The sequence below is a fragment of the Drosophila obscura genome, unplaced genomic scaffold (genome assembly GCF_018151105.1).
Source record: "Drosophila obscura isolate BZ-5 IFL unplaced genomic scaffold, ASM1815110v1 contig_75, whole genome shotgun sequence".
In the NCBI taxonomy this organism is placed as follows: domain Eukaryota; kingdom Metazoa; phylum Arthropoda; class Insecta; order Diptera; family Drosophilidae; genus Drosophila; species Drosophila obscura.
In genome coordinates this window covers 3,204,568-3,221,290 of record NW_024542867.1, presented here as the reverse complement: position 1 = coordinate 3,221,290, position 16,723 = coordinate 3,204,568, and the positions used below count along the sequence as shown (strand labels likewise).

General features: G+C 38.1%; 2 protein-coding genes across 2 annotated transcripts; one reads left to right on the top strand and one right to left on the bottom strand.

The window, feature by feature from the left end:
• Nucleotides 1-1,101: 1,101 nt before the first annotated feature.
• LOC111072142 lies at nucleotides 1,102-5,164 on the bottom strand. Its single transcript, XM_022363816.2, has 3 exons — nucleotides 5,011-5,164; nucleotides 4,827-4,941; nucleotides 1,102-1,509 (listed from the first exon to the last, which is right to left on the bottom strand). Exons 1-3 carry the CDS (start codon nucleotides 5,114-5,116, stop codon nucleotides 1,353-1,355), a joined length of 378 nt encoding a protein of 125 aa, XP_022219508.1. The 5' UTR covers nucleotides 5,117-5,164; the 3' UTR covers nucleotides 1,102-1,352.
• A 9,904-nt stretch (nucleotides 5,165-15,068) lies between these two features.
• Nucleotides 15,069-15,951, top strand: LOC111072162. Its single transcript, XM_022363845.2, has 3 exons — nucleotides 15,069-15,414; nucleotides 15,479-15,611; nucleotides 15,665-15,951. The coding sequence occupies exons 1-3, from the start codon at nucleotides 15,255-15,257 to the stop codon at nucleotides 15,771-15,773; spliced, it is 402 nt and encodes a 133-aa protein (XP_022219537.1). The 5' UTR covers nucleotides 15,069-15,254; the 3' UTR covers nucleotides 15,774-15,951.
• Nucleotides 15,952-16,723: the final 772 nt, after the last annotated feature.

The following is a 16,723-nucleotide window of genomic DNA, read 5'->3' as shown; positions in this document are numbered from 1 at the left end:
AATATTTACAGATCCAATATTGGGGTTGGTTTAGGAAAAAATTATTTATGCGTTTATTTACGCGAATGCCGGAGCGCCTGACTTTTCGTTTTGAAAATTAAATAACTTTTTTTTTGTGAAAGTGAAAACCGGAGCCTTCACGAATAAATATATTATAATATTCATACAGCTGCCTCTCCCTTGTTTAAATATTTCATTTTGAAATGTTTACGTTTGTGTTTGCTATTGTACCTGGCGGAATATGGAACATTTATATATTTTTCGAGCGGCTAGCAACATACCAACGAATACCAGCAAATACCATCGGCTGCTTTTCTAGTATCTGTTGGCCAATTTTTTCATTGAAGTGAGTACTGCCCGCCGTACAGACCCTAGCACACAGTTTGTGCCCCGGTTTCATACGAATATCAACCCTGATTTTGATAGCAAGCAGTTTGTTCGGAGCTGAATCCTAGGCTTTACCAATAAAACAGTTAGCAGCTGAGAGTGGGCAATGCAATAGTTCTTTTGACAGCTTTCTAGAAAACTATCTTTCTGAGACCACAAATTAAAAGGCACAAAACAAACGAAGGACAACATTATTCGGATGATTTGGCAAACCTCTCGAGATAAAATCTGTAGAGTTTACTGGTGGTGCACTCTGATATGAAAAAAAAATCGGTTTGATGTCAGAGTTTTGTTGGGTGTTGCATAGTGTTGTCTGAGCAGAAAAGAGTCATAAGGCTACCCTTCTCCGCACAGCGTCTGAACTAATTGAGTAATTTGCTCAACTTGATTGCTTTCGAGTGGAGCTGTCAAACAAATCCTGGCACATGCAATACCTACAACCGTACTCGTGCACGCTGCCACGAGGTCTGTGCCGTCATGGGGTCGTTCATTATTTCGCACTAATTAACGCTTTGCGACAAAAGGTTGCGCTTTATTTTTTCAATGCTGTCGCTTCAAGTGCTGCTGCTCCCATTGCAACTGAACCTGCAACAGGCACTGCTACTGCTATGCTACGGGTATTGCCGTCCCTCCTGGAGCACTTGTGTGGGACGGGCTTCGTCCTAATTGCTGTTTATGAGCGGGCTGGCCCAGTAATTAAACGATTTCTTTTGGGGCGCAAACTGTTTCATTGAGAAGGTGCTTCGTTTACACCTCCACCTCCAGCCTGCGAGGTAGGTTTGCTAACTTCACACATACCATGAGTACAAAACATATCAACATAAAACAAAAACAAACCATGGTGCTTATTGATAATACATATGTACATATATCAGAAGTTGAAAAATAAATTAGAAAATTTTCTGAGTATGAAAAGCTATGGCATCCTCGGCTTTGGTGATCTGAATCCCAGACTGCTTCTGCAACTACTGCATCATCGGCTCGGCTGTATCCCGCTCAATATAGAAGGGCGCAGCCCCGATCTGCTTGCACTTGTACTTCAGCTTACAGCACTCCGGGAAGGGTTTTCCATGGTGGATGCGCTCGCCTCGATTGCAGTTCTCAATACGTAGTTTGCCGCAACTGAAAAACAAAAAGAAATCATTTTTCAGTTGGATTTTTTCGGAATGTACATTGAACCAGCTTCTTCCCAAAATCAAGTTTTGCACCAATTACACTACTTAACACAATTTTTTGAACCAAACCAACTTTTTATACCCGTACTCAAAGAGTTAAGGGGTATATTCGATTTGGGTAAAAGTGGATGTGTGTAACGCAGAGAAGGAAACGTTTCCAAACCCATAAAGTATATATATCCTTGATCAGAACAAATATCCGAGTCGATATAGACATGTCTGTCTGTCCGTCCGTCCGTCTTGTTTGACGCCTAGTTGTCAGAGACTATACGAGCAAGAGCAACCAAATTTTGTTTCCAGACTCATGGGATATCACACTGTTACAAGTATATTTCAAAATTTCGCCCCGCTTCCTTCGGCCAACACAAAGAACAAAAATCTGTGGCAGCCACAATTTGAAAGATACGAGAAAGCTAAAAATGTATTGTAGAAAATTACCATATCAAATCATTATTATAGACAGAATGAAGAAATTAATTTTCAGCTGCCTTCTACTACTACTCATTCTCTTTTTCGCTCGCACACACTGTGCCCTGTGCAATTCGCGACCTTTGCGGAGATGTATAATATACATACATTGTATAATCTACAGTTTAGATGTAGATAAAGATAAAAGATGTAGCTAAAAAATTTAAAATAATTTTAAATTCTACATAAATCATAAGCTCAACAAATTATATACTGACTGAGTAAAAGTAGAGTCGCGTCCACAGAAGCGACTCACACGTTCCTTCTCGTGTTTTTTAGATTTGGAGCTTCAAAAATTATTAATGATAATAATTTTTAATAATTTTATAATTATTTAAGAAAGTTTAAAACCCCTCAAATCTAACAGAAAAAGTTGGTTTAGTTCGAAGCGTAAATAAAAAGTTAAATTTTGTTGAGTAGTGTTATCGGGCAAAGTATATTTTAATTTTTTTTTTTACGGACGTGGATGGTCCCCGCTAATGCAAATTCATTCTGATCAATATCCATCAATAAGCACCGAGTCGATATATGTATGTAGTACATACATAAGTATGTATGTACATACCAATGTCTGTTTGTCCGTCCGTCCGTACGTCCCTATTTCCGTCGTGCTTAACGGCTAGTTCCCAGAATTGCAATCTGCATAGATCATATGCACAAATAGATAGATTTCAGATTTAGTTTGATTGCTATATTACTTAACATACATACAGTTGTGTTCATTGAAATAGTAGTGCCGCACCTCCCTACTTTCAAAACTCTTTTTGAGATATTTCTAGTCCTTCAAATTGAACAAGTGATACCTTTACGGAAAGCCTAGAATGTAAGCAATAGAAACTTGAAGAAACTCCGTTACATTTGCATTCCATCTTCTTGTTTTTCATGACTTTAGACAACTACCCATGATATCTGCTGTTCAATGAAATAGTAGTGCTGGGATAAATTTATTTTTTAAAATGAAAAAACAAAGCAAATTAATTTAAACAAGTCACCACCCGTAAGCTCAATTTGGTTATCAAATAATTTGATGAAAGAAAGTTTTGTACATAGCGGTACTTTTGATTTTGAAGCGTTGAAGAAATCATTACTCGGACCAGAAGAGGATACCTAAGATTTAGACTAAAAACTTAAGGCAGAAGGTATATTGGAATTGAAAACTAAGTTGTATGCACTCTCACTATTATATTTAACCCAATTTACTATAAGAATTCGACTGAAAATCAATTTTGTATTCGAAAAACATATTTTTTAGAGGGTGGTAGGCTATGGTCGAAGGCAAGACCAGGCCTTCAATATCCTCAAAAATTATGAAAAAAATTTTTAATCGCTCTGTCAGTGATGTGACAGTTCGTAGACGGTTGATTACATATTATATCAATGCAAGAAGTGCCTGAAGGCTCCGCGTTTGGGTATGAGAGTACATGGGTGCACGACTTCAGTTTGGAAAAACGCATGTGGAATGGCCTGTGTCACAGTGACAAAAATACTTTTTACTAATGATAGTAAAGTTGTATTATATGGTAAGATAGGCTCAAAAGAATATGTTTGGCATTCACAGAAATCCGATTACCACCTAAAATCATGAAAAATATAGCATTGGGCATGCTATGCTGAGCATTATGGGGCCCAGCTCATATAAGCTAGTACTTTCTGGCCTGGCGTTTGAGTATAGTATGGTTTTGAGCAAAACTGTGTATGTAGGTATACTTTAGAATACATTACATTCATATTACAGTTGAAAAATTCATGTTAAAAGGATCTTTTAACAGGATAGTGACTTAAAATACCCAGGAAAACTCGCTAGGAATTGATTTTTATCGGAAAAGATCGACGTTTTTCCATGGCCAACTGTCCAACCGGATATAAATCTCATCGAAATCTTATGCTGGAATACCAAATATATTGTTGACACCGCAAATCCGTGAACCAGAGCCAAGTTTTAGCAAGTGGTTAATGGATTATTGGCTCAAATCCTATTGAAGCGTTGGAAAGAGATTAATGACCCATATCCGGCCGGTGCAAGTTCGCAATGAAAACCAAATTGATTAAAAACGAAATATTAAAGCTCAAGAAACATGAAGAACATGAAATATATGTTTTTATTTGAGTTTCGTTGTTTTTTTCAATGTTCTAAAAAAAAACTACTATTTCATTGAACAGCATATTTCATGGGTATTTGGCTTATGTCATGTAAAACAAGAAGATGGAACTCAAATGAATGGATATTTCTTCGGTTTTCTAATGGTAACAGTCCAGTCTATTTAAAAAGGTATCATTTTTTCAATTTGGATAACTGGAAGTGTCTCAAAAAGAGTTTTGAAAGTGATGAGGTGCGGCACTACTATTTCATTGAACACAACTTTATGTATTGAGATTGAAAACCTGGTAAGGGGGTGACATCCGAAAACATGGACCAACAATAACTTTCAATCTGTAGTCGAGATCTCGTTTTGAATCTGGGGTAAACATTCAGTTAATGTCAATTTCGTGTTGTCTTCCCACCTCGTTGGCTAATCTTAATTTTTTGGAGGACTCGCTATACGTGTACATACGTATTGTATACAGTATTTACATACATATACATATGTTGCTATGTCATCCATCTCTTCTCGGTTGACCTACAATTTATGTATATGTACTCATGTTTTGCGCAAGAAGTCGAAAGTGGTTGGGATCGCGTCACGTCAGAGACTCAGTGTATTTGTGTGTGTTGATGAATGTATGTATGTACATATGTATGTATGGCTTATCATTTGCCTGCTGTACTCATGGGCAAGTAGAGTACTCTACACTCACCCCTCTATAAGTATGGAGCCGTCCTCGTTGCATATCAGGCGCTGACAGGGAGAGATACCGTTGTTGACACCCAACTCCAAGACATCGCCCCGATAAGTGCATCTGCCTGGATTTGCTGCAATAAAAGTCACGGATAAATGGGGTGGGACTCTCCCAATGGCGCCTATATGGCACATCCGCTTACATGGATCCGGCGGTATCAGGCCTGAATAGGCGCTCACCTGTGCCATTGCCAGGGCACTTCCGATAGCCAGCCAGGCCAGAAAGTGTGTAGACCGATCTTGGGACATTGGTGCTGCCGCGCTCGTGTTCGAAACTGCACTGAATCCGACTCGATTCTGACTCTCAAGCGATTGGATCTGATCCGATCCGCTGTTGTCAGCGCCACTCTGTATACTCACTCACTCACCCATAGAGATCGCGGAATCGTCGTGCTGTCTCGCTCCTTGCCGTCTTACCGCTCTGAGAATCGTCAATTGGGGTTTGTTTTCGTTATTTTCGTTTATTATTGTCTATTACTCTTTAATTGATGAATGGAGCGAAGTCTATTCCACTCAGAGTCGGCGGCTCGTCTCATGTGCGTGGCCGGGTCAGGCAGCTTATCGGCTATAGCCGACTCAAAGGGTGCGCTGGCGGCCTGTCCATTTACATAATTTTACTGTTTTAAATTGTTTTAGAAAAACAGGCGAACACGCCAGAATGACAAAACGATAGAGAGAGAGGGCGTCTTTTGTGTTTTAAATCGTTCGTAAAGGGCTGTCAACAATATGATGCGGAGCTACATACATAGTTTCGTTTGTCTCCGAATTGTACTAGCTCGTGCCTTTATTAGCTGTTAACTTCCTCGACTTTTTGATACCGTTCTCTGACGTGGATTTTTTGCAGAATAGCAATTAACTCAAGACTAACTATAAATAAAACGAGAAGGAACGTGTGAGTTTCTTCTGTGGACGCGACCCCGTACTCAGTCAGTATATACAATTTTTAAGCTTATGATTTATGTACAATTTTTAATTATTTGACAATTTACATTTTTTTTTTTGCTACATCTGTTATCTACATCTACAATGTGGATTCCTCTACTAAAATGTAAATTACACTACTCCACAATTGAATATTTTCTTCCTTCCTGAATATTTTCTTCCAAAATGACTTTTTCTGAAAGATTTCAGGATTTAAAATTTTTTAAAGTATGTTTTTTTATGGTTTAGTTTTTTTTCCAAAGAATTTTTGAAATTTTGTATTTGTTTCATGTTTTTTTTCAGAGGCAGTGCTTTTATTTTCAACATAACATAACTTTCGTATATCTGTTGCAGTTCTGAAAAGCTGACAAATGCAGCTATAAATCCGATCCAGACACTTTGTAGCTGCAGCTAAACGTCTGGAAGATACAATTTTTTTTGCTGTATTTTTTCCCGAAATTTTGACTGCTGGTCCAACTGCCAAAATGGGATTGCTGGAAACAAAAAAGACCTGTAGTTTTGGTTTTACCGAGTCCAAGGTATGGATATGGATCTCAGATATAAGCCCTACTTGTTCATGTCCATTTGGGTTGTAAATGTTGTGGACAGTTACCAGAGATTCACGGCTCTGAATTTTTCGTTTGTTCATTAAAAATAACTGGAATCGGGAGATCCATGAAAGGGGGTTACCCGAAACAACCTGGTCAAGGCTTTACGCTTCCTGCTCCTCCTTTATAGGCAATACCGCCACTAAAACGCAAAATAAGAGGAGATGTTGTCTTCGTTGCATGGAACAACGGATTCAAGTAATGACCAATCAGGAGAATATCAATATTGCAAGCCTCTTTCACAGGAACAATTGAATGATTTGGTGAGGATCCTGGATCTAAAAGTAAAGCCGAGCCTCTGGGTTATTTTTTAAAGGATGCCCCTTTATTGAAGAAAGATGTCAAAAGAACTCTATTCCGGACGCGTCATTTGGTTCACGCACAATTTTATTTGACGAAGGATTAGATTTGCGTTTTCCACGACATTTTCGGACTCTTCAAGCAACTGGGTGAAGCTTACGACCCAAAAGATTGGAGGTTATTTGTTGACAGCCTTAAGGAAAGTTTAAAGGCTGTTTTGTTACACAATGGAAACCAAAAGCCGTCTGTTCCCATCTCCCATGCTGGTAATATGAAGGAAACATATCCAACAATGGCTAAATTGTTTGAAAACATAAAATATAAAGAACACCAGTGGAAGGTCGCGTGTGACTTAAAAGTCGTAGCCATGTTAATGTTGACGGGACTGCAAGGTGGTTACAAAATACGGCTGCTTCCTGTGCCTATGGGATAGTAGAACTAGAACTCCGCATTACTCAAGAAAACTCTGGCCAAAACGGGAGGAAAACACATTGAAAATTACAACATACAAAATGCAGCTTATTTTACCACCATTACACATTAAGCTGGGACTAATGAAAAATTTGGTTAAAGCACTGGATAAGGAAGGTGAATCGATGAGTTATTTGATGGCCCCCAAATTCGAAAACTACTAAAAGATGACGGATTTGAAAATATTTTATCTACGGATGATAAAGCAGCCTGGAACTCATTCCGACTGGTTACAACAAATTTTCTTGGTAACAGCAGGAGTGATGATTACGCTAATATCGTTCAAGAACTAATAAAGAAATTTGATAAAATTTGAGCCATGTCACTAAAATTCCATTTCCTGCACTCCAACTTAGACTTTTTTCCGACATGCCTAGGGGACGTTAGGGATGAACACGGAGAGAGATTTCATCAACAATTAAAATCTATGGAACGACGGTATCAAGGTGTTTGGAAAAGGAAGTTGTTGGGCGACTATGTGTGGACTCTCATAAGGGAATCTGATTTGAATGACAAAGGAAGACAGCCAAGCTACCATTTTAGAAATAGTAAAAAGCAGTACAACCCCAATCCATCACTAACCTTAAAAATATTGTATTAACATACCTAAAAACTCAGGAATAGTCGAAAAAAATTATATCCTATGAACTCTATTTTTTTATGTATTGGTGCATTAATTAAGCGTCGTTTAAGGTAAAGAAAAGAAGCGCTACCTCTGAAAAAAGCTTAAAAATTAAAAAATTATTCAAAAAAAGTTCTGCCGTAGAAAAAAACGAGCAGGAACGTGTGAGTCGCTTCTGGGGACGCGACTCTACTTATACCCGTACTCAGTCAGTATATACATTTTTGAGCTTATGATTTTAAAATTAGACAAACAAATTTTACATATTACATTTTTTTGCTACATCTGTTATCTACATGTAGATTGTATATTTTATATTTATATATTATATATATTTATTTGTATATTTTACATCTTACATGTAGACTATAGATGTACCATTCATATTCTACATTGAACGCGGCAGAGTGTGCTAGCGAGAAAGAGAATGAGTAGCGGTTCTCTGGCTGGCGGAGGCGGGGCAACCAACAGAAAATTAATTTCTTCATTCTGGCTATAATTATGATCCGATCTAATTCAGATTCGGCGATCTGATAGATATGGTCATTTTCTACGATACTGCGTTTTTAGTTTTATTCTATCTTTAAAATTGTGCCTGCCACAGATTTTCGTCCTTTGTGGGGGCGGGGCGAAATTTTGAAATACACTTGTAGCAGTGTGATATCACAGGAAATTGTAGTAGTCTGGAAACAAAATTTGGTTGCTCTAGCTTTTATAGTCTCTGAGATCCAGGCGCTCATCAAGACGGACAGACGGACAGACGGACGAGACGGACGAAGACGGACAGACGCAGCACTAACTGAGAAGACAAGTAGTGTGACTGCATTGATCAAGAATATATACGTCAGAATCGGACATGGCTACCTTCTCTCTTTCAAAATATACATAAATATACCTTTGGGCTAGCGGGCTTTTGCCCACGGCCCTCTGGGCACGAGCTAGCGGGCGGGCGAGCCCGGCCCGGGCCCCCCAGTCGGAAACGTTTCCTTCTCTGCGTTACACACACCCACTTTTAACACAAATACAATATACCCCTTAACTGTTTTTGAGTACGGGTATAATTATGTTATGCATAGATTTTGGTTAAGAACGACAAATCACAAAATCACAAATTACACTGAACAATGGGCCAGATTCCCTTTTTTTTTGTTAGAGGTCAGATGTTTGGTCAGCTGTTTGTCTGTAAAAATAAGCGGAAAGCTTTAGTTCCCATTTGCGCTTTGTTGTAGCAACACCATGTATCCCTTGCTACAAAATGGAAAATAAAGGTCAAGGTATTCCAAATATAATTGCTATTAAAATATTTCGAATTATGCTTTCAATGTTGTTGTTTTCAATTGTTTTTTTTTTGTATGTCTTACTTTAAAAAAATCGAACCAAAGTGTTTGTGTATTGTGGAGTAAAAAACTAAGATCATTCTGTCCTACTGGATGTGTGGATCAATGGAAATCGATATGAAAAAGCTTTATTTGACGGAATTATTGGTGAATTACATTTAAATAATGTATCAATTGACTTAAAAGCAAAAATCACAAAGAAAATAAGGAGGGATACTGATCATGAAGACAGTAAACCATTTTCCCTGGATTGCGAAGTAGAAAAAGATGATTTATGTAATAGTTTAAATTAATACTTATAATAAATCAGAATTTAAGTTCGTTTATATTAAAATATCAATTCATAATAACTAAATTACTCATCAACAGTGTTTCCTAATATGGGCCTTTTAGGTGGCCGTAGTCGGATTGACTTGACACTTTTCTCACTTACTTTAAGTGCTAATATGCTATTGCAATTTCTTTTCAATTTTTTTTAAAAGTAATTGCCTGTTGTTTTGAATATGCTGTCTCTTATTTTGCTAGCTATATAACTACCTTACCTAGTCGACAAAATTTCACTTTTTATTTACGCTTCGAACCCAACTTACCTTTTCTGATAGACATATCACTGATAGAAAAAAGGCATAGTAAAAATAACTACAATCATATTTGAATTTAAAATGCCATTTTTAAATACAAACATAGTAAAATTTAATAGAATTCACTTTGATTCAAATATAAATGTATTAAAAATGCTTTTTTAATACGGTCATATTTAATCTAAATACAAAACACTTCAAAATAACTATTATATATTAAATTTGTAGTTTAATATGTTTCATATTTAAATTGAATAGTATTATGACTGGATTTCAAAATTTTTCTTTTTTAAAATCCAAAGGAAAAACTTTTTATTTTAAATATTCCATATTAAATGAAATCAAATATTTTTTGTATTTATTGGGTTAACGAAAATGTTCTAAATTATTTTTTTATGTCCCTGCTTTAATTCCCAACTAGTTTCAGCTTGCTGCTGCCTATTTTAATGCATTTTCAGAATAGCAAAGTTCTTACAACCAGACGTAGTACAGGGTGAAAAAGCCTACTAAAAAAAGCAAAAAAAATACCGACTTCCACTTCAAGTTCTGCCATACTTTCTTTAAAAAATTTTAACCCCATATTATCACAAAGTTTTAAATTCCTGAGGAACCTTTGAAATGTAATCTTAGCGCAGGGACATAATCACAACTAACAAATTTAGTTAAAACTATCACATAGGAATTGAAATGTAATTTGCGACGCAAAATATAACCATTAGATAATATAAATATAAATATGAAACATAGTTAAATTTAAATATGAAGCACATATTAACATTAAATATGAAACATATTAAATTTGAATATGAAACATATTAAATTTAAATATGAAACATATTAAATTTAAATATGAAACATATTATAAATATGAAATATATTAAATTTAAATATTTCTATATTAATATCAAAATTTAATTGAAAAATATTCAATTTTAATACAACCACTCTTGGATGAAAATCAATGGTATAAATATTAAAATCTAAGTGAAAATATTAAAATTTCAGGGCTTTTTTCTATCGGTATACTAAGGGTTTAATTTTTTAAGAATTATGGTTTTTTTCTATGGCAGAACTTATTTTAAAAGAACTTAAAAAAATGGTCTATTTCTTTACTATCAGAATGTTGTCAGAACACTAATGTTTAAGTAAAAAGTACACCTTTATTAAAATACGAAACCAAATAGTATCGAAAACTGCTACGGAAGAAAGCAAATATTGTCGTATCTTGCGCAATTGAATTGAAGTCTTTTGGCTCCTCCCATCTCACAATGCTTTCCCTAATGGCTTTTACATTTTTAATTTAGTTAAAGTGTTGTCAAACACTCCATTCAGACAGTTCCCTGCACTATCCCATGCCATTCTGCATCCCACTTCGGTGGCAGTCGGAACCAGAAAGAAGCTGACAGCGAAGAATATCAGAAATGTTTTATATACTGCATACGTATACATATCCAGTACACATATCCATATATGTAAACATATGTAGTTTCGAGGAAACATGCTCGACATGTGCACGGGTGGCAACTGCCTCGAGGTTATGTTTTCGTTTTTATACCCGTATAAGTTAAGGGGTATATTAGATTTGTGTTAAAAGTGGATGTGTGTAACGCAGAGAAGGAAACGTTTCCGACCCCATAAAGTATATATATTCTTGATCAGCATCAATAGCCGAGTCGATATAGCCATGTCTGTCTGTCCGTCTGTCTGTCTGTCTGTCTCGATGAGTGCCTAGATCTCAGAGACTATAAGAGCTAGGGCAACTAAATTTGGTTTCCAGAATCATATGATATCCCACTGCTACAAGTGTATTTCAAAACTTCGCCCCCACAAAGGACTAAAATCTGTGGCAGGCACAATTTTAAAGATACGATAAAACTAAAAACGGATAATCGTAGAGAACGACCATATCTACCAGACTGCCGAAATTAATTTTCATTTGTTTCCCCTTCCCCCTCCTGCCTACGACCAGGCAACTCATTTTCCTTCTCGCTCGCACACTCTGCCGCGTTCAGTGCGCGAGCAACCCCTAGCGGAGGAGATGTAGAATCTAAATTGTACATGTATAATCTACTTGTTAGATGTATAATATACATAATATATGTAGATGTAGATAACAGATTTAGCAAAAAAATGTAAAATGTGAATTTTTTTTTTTAATTCTAAAATTCTAAAAAATCATATGCTCAGAAATGTATATACTGACTGAGTACGGGTATAAGTAGAGTCGCGTGCCCAGAAGCGACTCAAACGTTCCTTCTCGTTGGCTTTCTGTTAGTTCTGAATGTATTCATTCTTTCGTTCGGCGACATTCATTTCTTTTCATTAAATATTCTTACAACTTTCCATTGCATGTGCCATAACCACATTGCACTGTGGTTACAATGCATTGTAGGAACATCTCCACACGTCACCCACATCCAGGAACAGCTCTCTTTGTGCCCACGGATAGCAGGATGTGTTGTAGGTGTTCGCTGTGGTCACGCCAAATAGACCCTCGATGACGAAAACTAATTGTAGAGGTAATGCTTTCACGAATTTTAGCAAAAAAGGCGAGAAGCAATGGTCTCTCAGAAAATCTTTTGAGAATTAAAAAACAGTAAATTTCCACCACATATTTATCTTGGAGATCTGAGAAATTTGGAGATCGCGGTACACATGAAGGTACTTGTGTATATATACATAAATAAAATAATTAAAAATTCAAAAGATGGTCACGAGTTCCACTCAACCAGGCCTACAACGTAATTGTAAAAGAACTGTAGCACAGTGCTATTGTTTTCTCGGATGCAACCCAATCCCTGCAGTTCTGGCATGAAATTCTAGCATGAAATTCTGTCCAGCTTCAACTGCTGCAGACACGTAAGAAAGAGAAGCAGATATCCATAGATTTCCCTCTCTCTCATATTTTCAGTTTTCTCTACCCGCATTCGACCAGAACTCTTCTACTCACGCTCATTTCGTCTCCTCAACGGGATGATGGGAGAAAAACCGATTACTTGGTACTATTTTCTATTTAGATGTTTATTCCTTTTAAAAGTAGTTTTTCAGTGTTTCTAAAGTCAGGTTAGTGGATTCAGTGATTACAGTGTGCGTTGTTAGTTAAATTAAATTGTTACATGGGTTTCGCTAGAAAAAAGATGTCTAGATTCTAAAACATTCTAGCCGCTTGGTTAATCACGAGTGATTTCATATAGGACATTTTCGGAAGTGTCCCGAGTGAAATTACTCATGGCTTATACGTATAAGCCACCGGTGAAATCACTAGAAAATTCAGTGAAAATTTCATATGAAGTTTCACGGGTGACAAAAGCGGACATGCCCATACAAATTTCATCTGGAGTTTCGCCAGTGAGTCACCACAGGCTTATGACATGCCGTGAGTGATTCAGCGAATGAATCACGAGTGAAAAGTGACTTTTGGAACTGCAGAGATACGTGCTATGTACGTGTGCCACACAGTATTTCTTCAGATTTCAAGACATTACTATTCCTGCAATGAAATGCAATGTATAAAAAACTGAGCAGTGATCTGAGCACTGACATTCTTACTACGAGGGGTGCTTTTTATACCCGTACTCAAAAAAGAGTTAAGGGGTATATTAGATTTGTGGTAAAAGTGGATGTGTATAACGCAGAGAAGGAAACGTTTCCGACCCCATAAAGTATACATATATATTCTTGATCAGCATCAATAGCCAAGTCGATATAGCCATGTCTGTCTGTCCGTCTAGGGCAACCAAATTTGGTTTCCAGACTCATGTGATATCACACTGCTACAAGTGTATTTCAAAATTTCAAATCGGATCATAATTATAGCCAGAATGAAGAAATTCATTTTCAGTTGCTTCCCCCGCCTCCCCCTGCCGAGACCTGTTACTCATTCTCTTTCTCGCTCGCACACTCTTCCTCGTTATGTACGCGAGCGCTTTCTAGCGGAGGAGATGTAGAATATAAATGGTACATCTATAATCTGCATGTTAGATGTATAATATACATAGTAAATGAAGCAAAAAAATGTAAAATGTAAAATTCTAAAAAATCATAAGCTCAAAAATATATATACTGACTGAGTACGGGTAGAGGTAGAGTCGCGTCCCCAGAAGCGACTCTGACGTTCCTTCTCGTGTTTTTTGCAAACAGAGCTTAATGAATGGTACTTTGATGGAAAAATTATATTTATAGTCTAGCAGTTAAGGTCCACATACAAAAAAAGAGAGCGGCTGTGTAATATATTAAACGGTAAAAGCCGGCTATACTTTTAGCCTATAGATGATATTTTAATCGTAGTTATAGGTAAGCGCCGGAGTTTAAATCGAAGCAGATGCACTCCGTATGTTTCCTTTCTACCTAATGACCAATTTACTGGAATTGTAAAATATTGGATCTGTTTGTTATTCTGCTACATCTGTCTTTCTCTCACTCCTCACAACACGAGCCGTTGTATACGCACACTACACGAGGCAAAGTTTGAGAGCGAGAACGATTAACATCGTGGAAAGGTGTAGCGTAACCATTGAAATATTATTTGTTCCTTCTGGCTATAATAATAATCCCATCTGATCCAGATTCGACAACCTGAACATTCTGAACAAATAAACAAACAACACAAATATTCAGAGAGATTGGAATTCGGAAACATATGAAAATTATATATTCGAAAATATCTAGTTGCGGGTCTACCCTTCCTGCTCCACCTTCAGATGAAATTCTGCCACTAAAACGCGATTCAGAGATCCACAATAAAGCGACAACGCTTTATAGAACTAAGCTGTACAAAAAAATGTTAATCTGCTGGCCCTGGGGAAAAACCACAGCTGCATTCGCTGGAAAAATGAAATACTCAGCGCCCGGGTTCGTAGCCCCTTTGCAGCATGTTGTTAGCATCAGGCACACACACAGCATCACACCGTCGCAGCTAATTCGCATTTGATTATTTAAATTAGCAAAATGAGTGACAGACCGGACCGGAATGGAGCGAACCAAAAACACGCTCTCAAATTGAATAGTTTGTGTCGCTGCCGGTGTCCGAAAAGATCCAAAAATAAACAACATCAAAATACCCAGGCGGGCTGGTCCACTGTACTTGTTTGTGCTGTCCAGTACTGCTCTGGGAGCCCGAGCCCGTTGAACTGAGTGACGAATATTGCGACGCGGCGCTGCACAAACGGAGGAGCTCGCAGACCAACCAGCAGAGCTCTGGGCAAAGCAAATTCACTTTTTCAGAAAATGTATTTAGTGCAGGGGCGACATTCGCAGCGGCAACGAAAGCGACAGCGAGAGCGACAGACATAAGCCATAACCACTCACACATACTACACACATATATGCGAACATTGCGGACGGACAGCTTTGAGCACCGCGGAAAGCAGCGAAAACTGGGAGAAAGAGAAACCTGCACGAAGCGGGGGAGTAACCAGAAGAATAGGAATTCTATCCAGAAACGGGCTGGTGCTGCTGCTGCTGCTGTGTCGCTCAGACTAGAACTAGACCAGACCAAGAGCAAACTAAACTACGCCAAGAAAAGCAGCCAAATCCTTGAAAAAGAAAATGGCCAAATTAGTGACGTATATCTTCATCGTCAGCTCCGTAGTACTGTGGTATCTTCTGTTATTCGATGGCAGCAGAGGCGTGGAGGCCACCAACGGTCATGGCAGCCAGCTGGAGGGGCGTGACTTCCACCACCACGGCGGGAGCCATCACATACGCCGTAAGTAGCTGTCATTGTGACTGTTAGCCATCCTCGGTCCCATCTCTAGGATTGCTTTCGCCAGGTAACATCAATCACTGCTGGCGTCGCTACGATGGCTACAATCTGCAAAACACCATTGTCAATAAGAAGGAGCAGCTGAAAAAGCCCTATGGCATATTGTGCAACTTCAAGTGCACTTGGTTCTTCACAACAAGGTGAGCCGTGAGGGTGTGACCACTCTCATTCTACTCTCGCTTTCTTGTTACAGCTTCCCCACTTGCGAGTTCATCTACGACTATAAATTATCCTGCGTACTGTTCACTTCACTGCCCGACTGTACCACCGTCAAGTGTACTCTCTTAAATTATTTTAGCTAGAGTTACCAGCCCAGGCCCTAACACAATGTAGGCCATATCCATATAATGTTAACTATTGTATTTATTTCAGCAGCAGTTATAAGCTTTTTTTTCATAGCATAAGTCTGATTATTACTAGATTTTATATGGAAATATAGGAAATTACTCTTGAAACAAAATGAAAATATAAATGTATATTCACGAAAAACAGAAGCTCTTTAAATCATCTGTTTAAATTGTATACTTGATTTATGCCACTCAGATGATCCGCTAGTTCGTTCATCCGCGTTCATCAGCGCCTGCACTCAAAGTTCGTTCTGAAAGGCCTGACTTCAACTAACTGGAATCTGCTCAGCCCCAAGGCCATTTTCACTTCATATATTGGCTAAATTTAAATGCTACTAGAGCTGTCAGTGGAACCAACTCTTCCTTCGGCTCTTCTCAGTCCCATCCATCGACATCGAGCAGCCCTTTGTGATGGAGAGCCACGCCATACACCTGTAAGCTAGCCAAAAAGCAATCCAATTTTTGTGGTAAACAAATTTGAAACACTTTGTTACCGTCGTCGTTTTTGCTTTTTTTTTCTCCGTATCTTTTTTGTTGGATGCTGCCTGGTTAAAAGCGATATTTCCGCTCAAGTTGATGGAGGTTTTGGGATGGGGAGCTAACCAAACTTTTCCAAGTTAGGATAGGCGGGAGCTCAGCTCGGGCAAACTTCTCGCCTCCGCTAACAGCCGCAAATATATCGTTCGACGTTTATAAGCAAGTCAAACTTATGCCAAAGCGTTTCCTGAATATTTTTGTACCCGCGGATGGGATGGAGAGGGATGGATGCTCATCGGAAGAGTGGGGTTGAAGTTGGCGTTGGCATTAGCAGGAACTGGCTAAAAATAAGATTAATTTCGTGGCTCCACTCAATGGAGCTGTTAACTTGCGCACCTGAACCACAGAAGGGTAGCGCACAAAAGTGC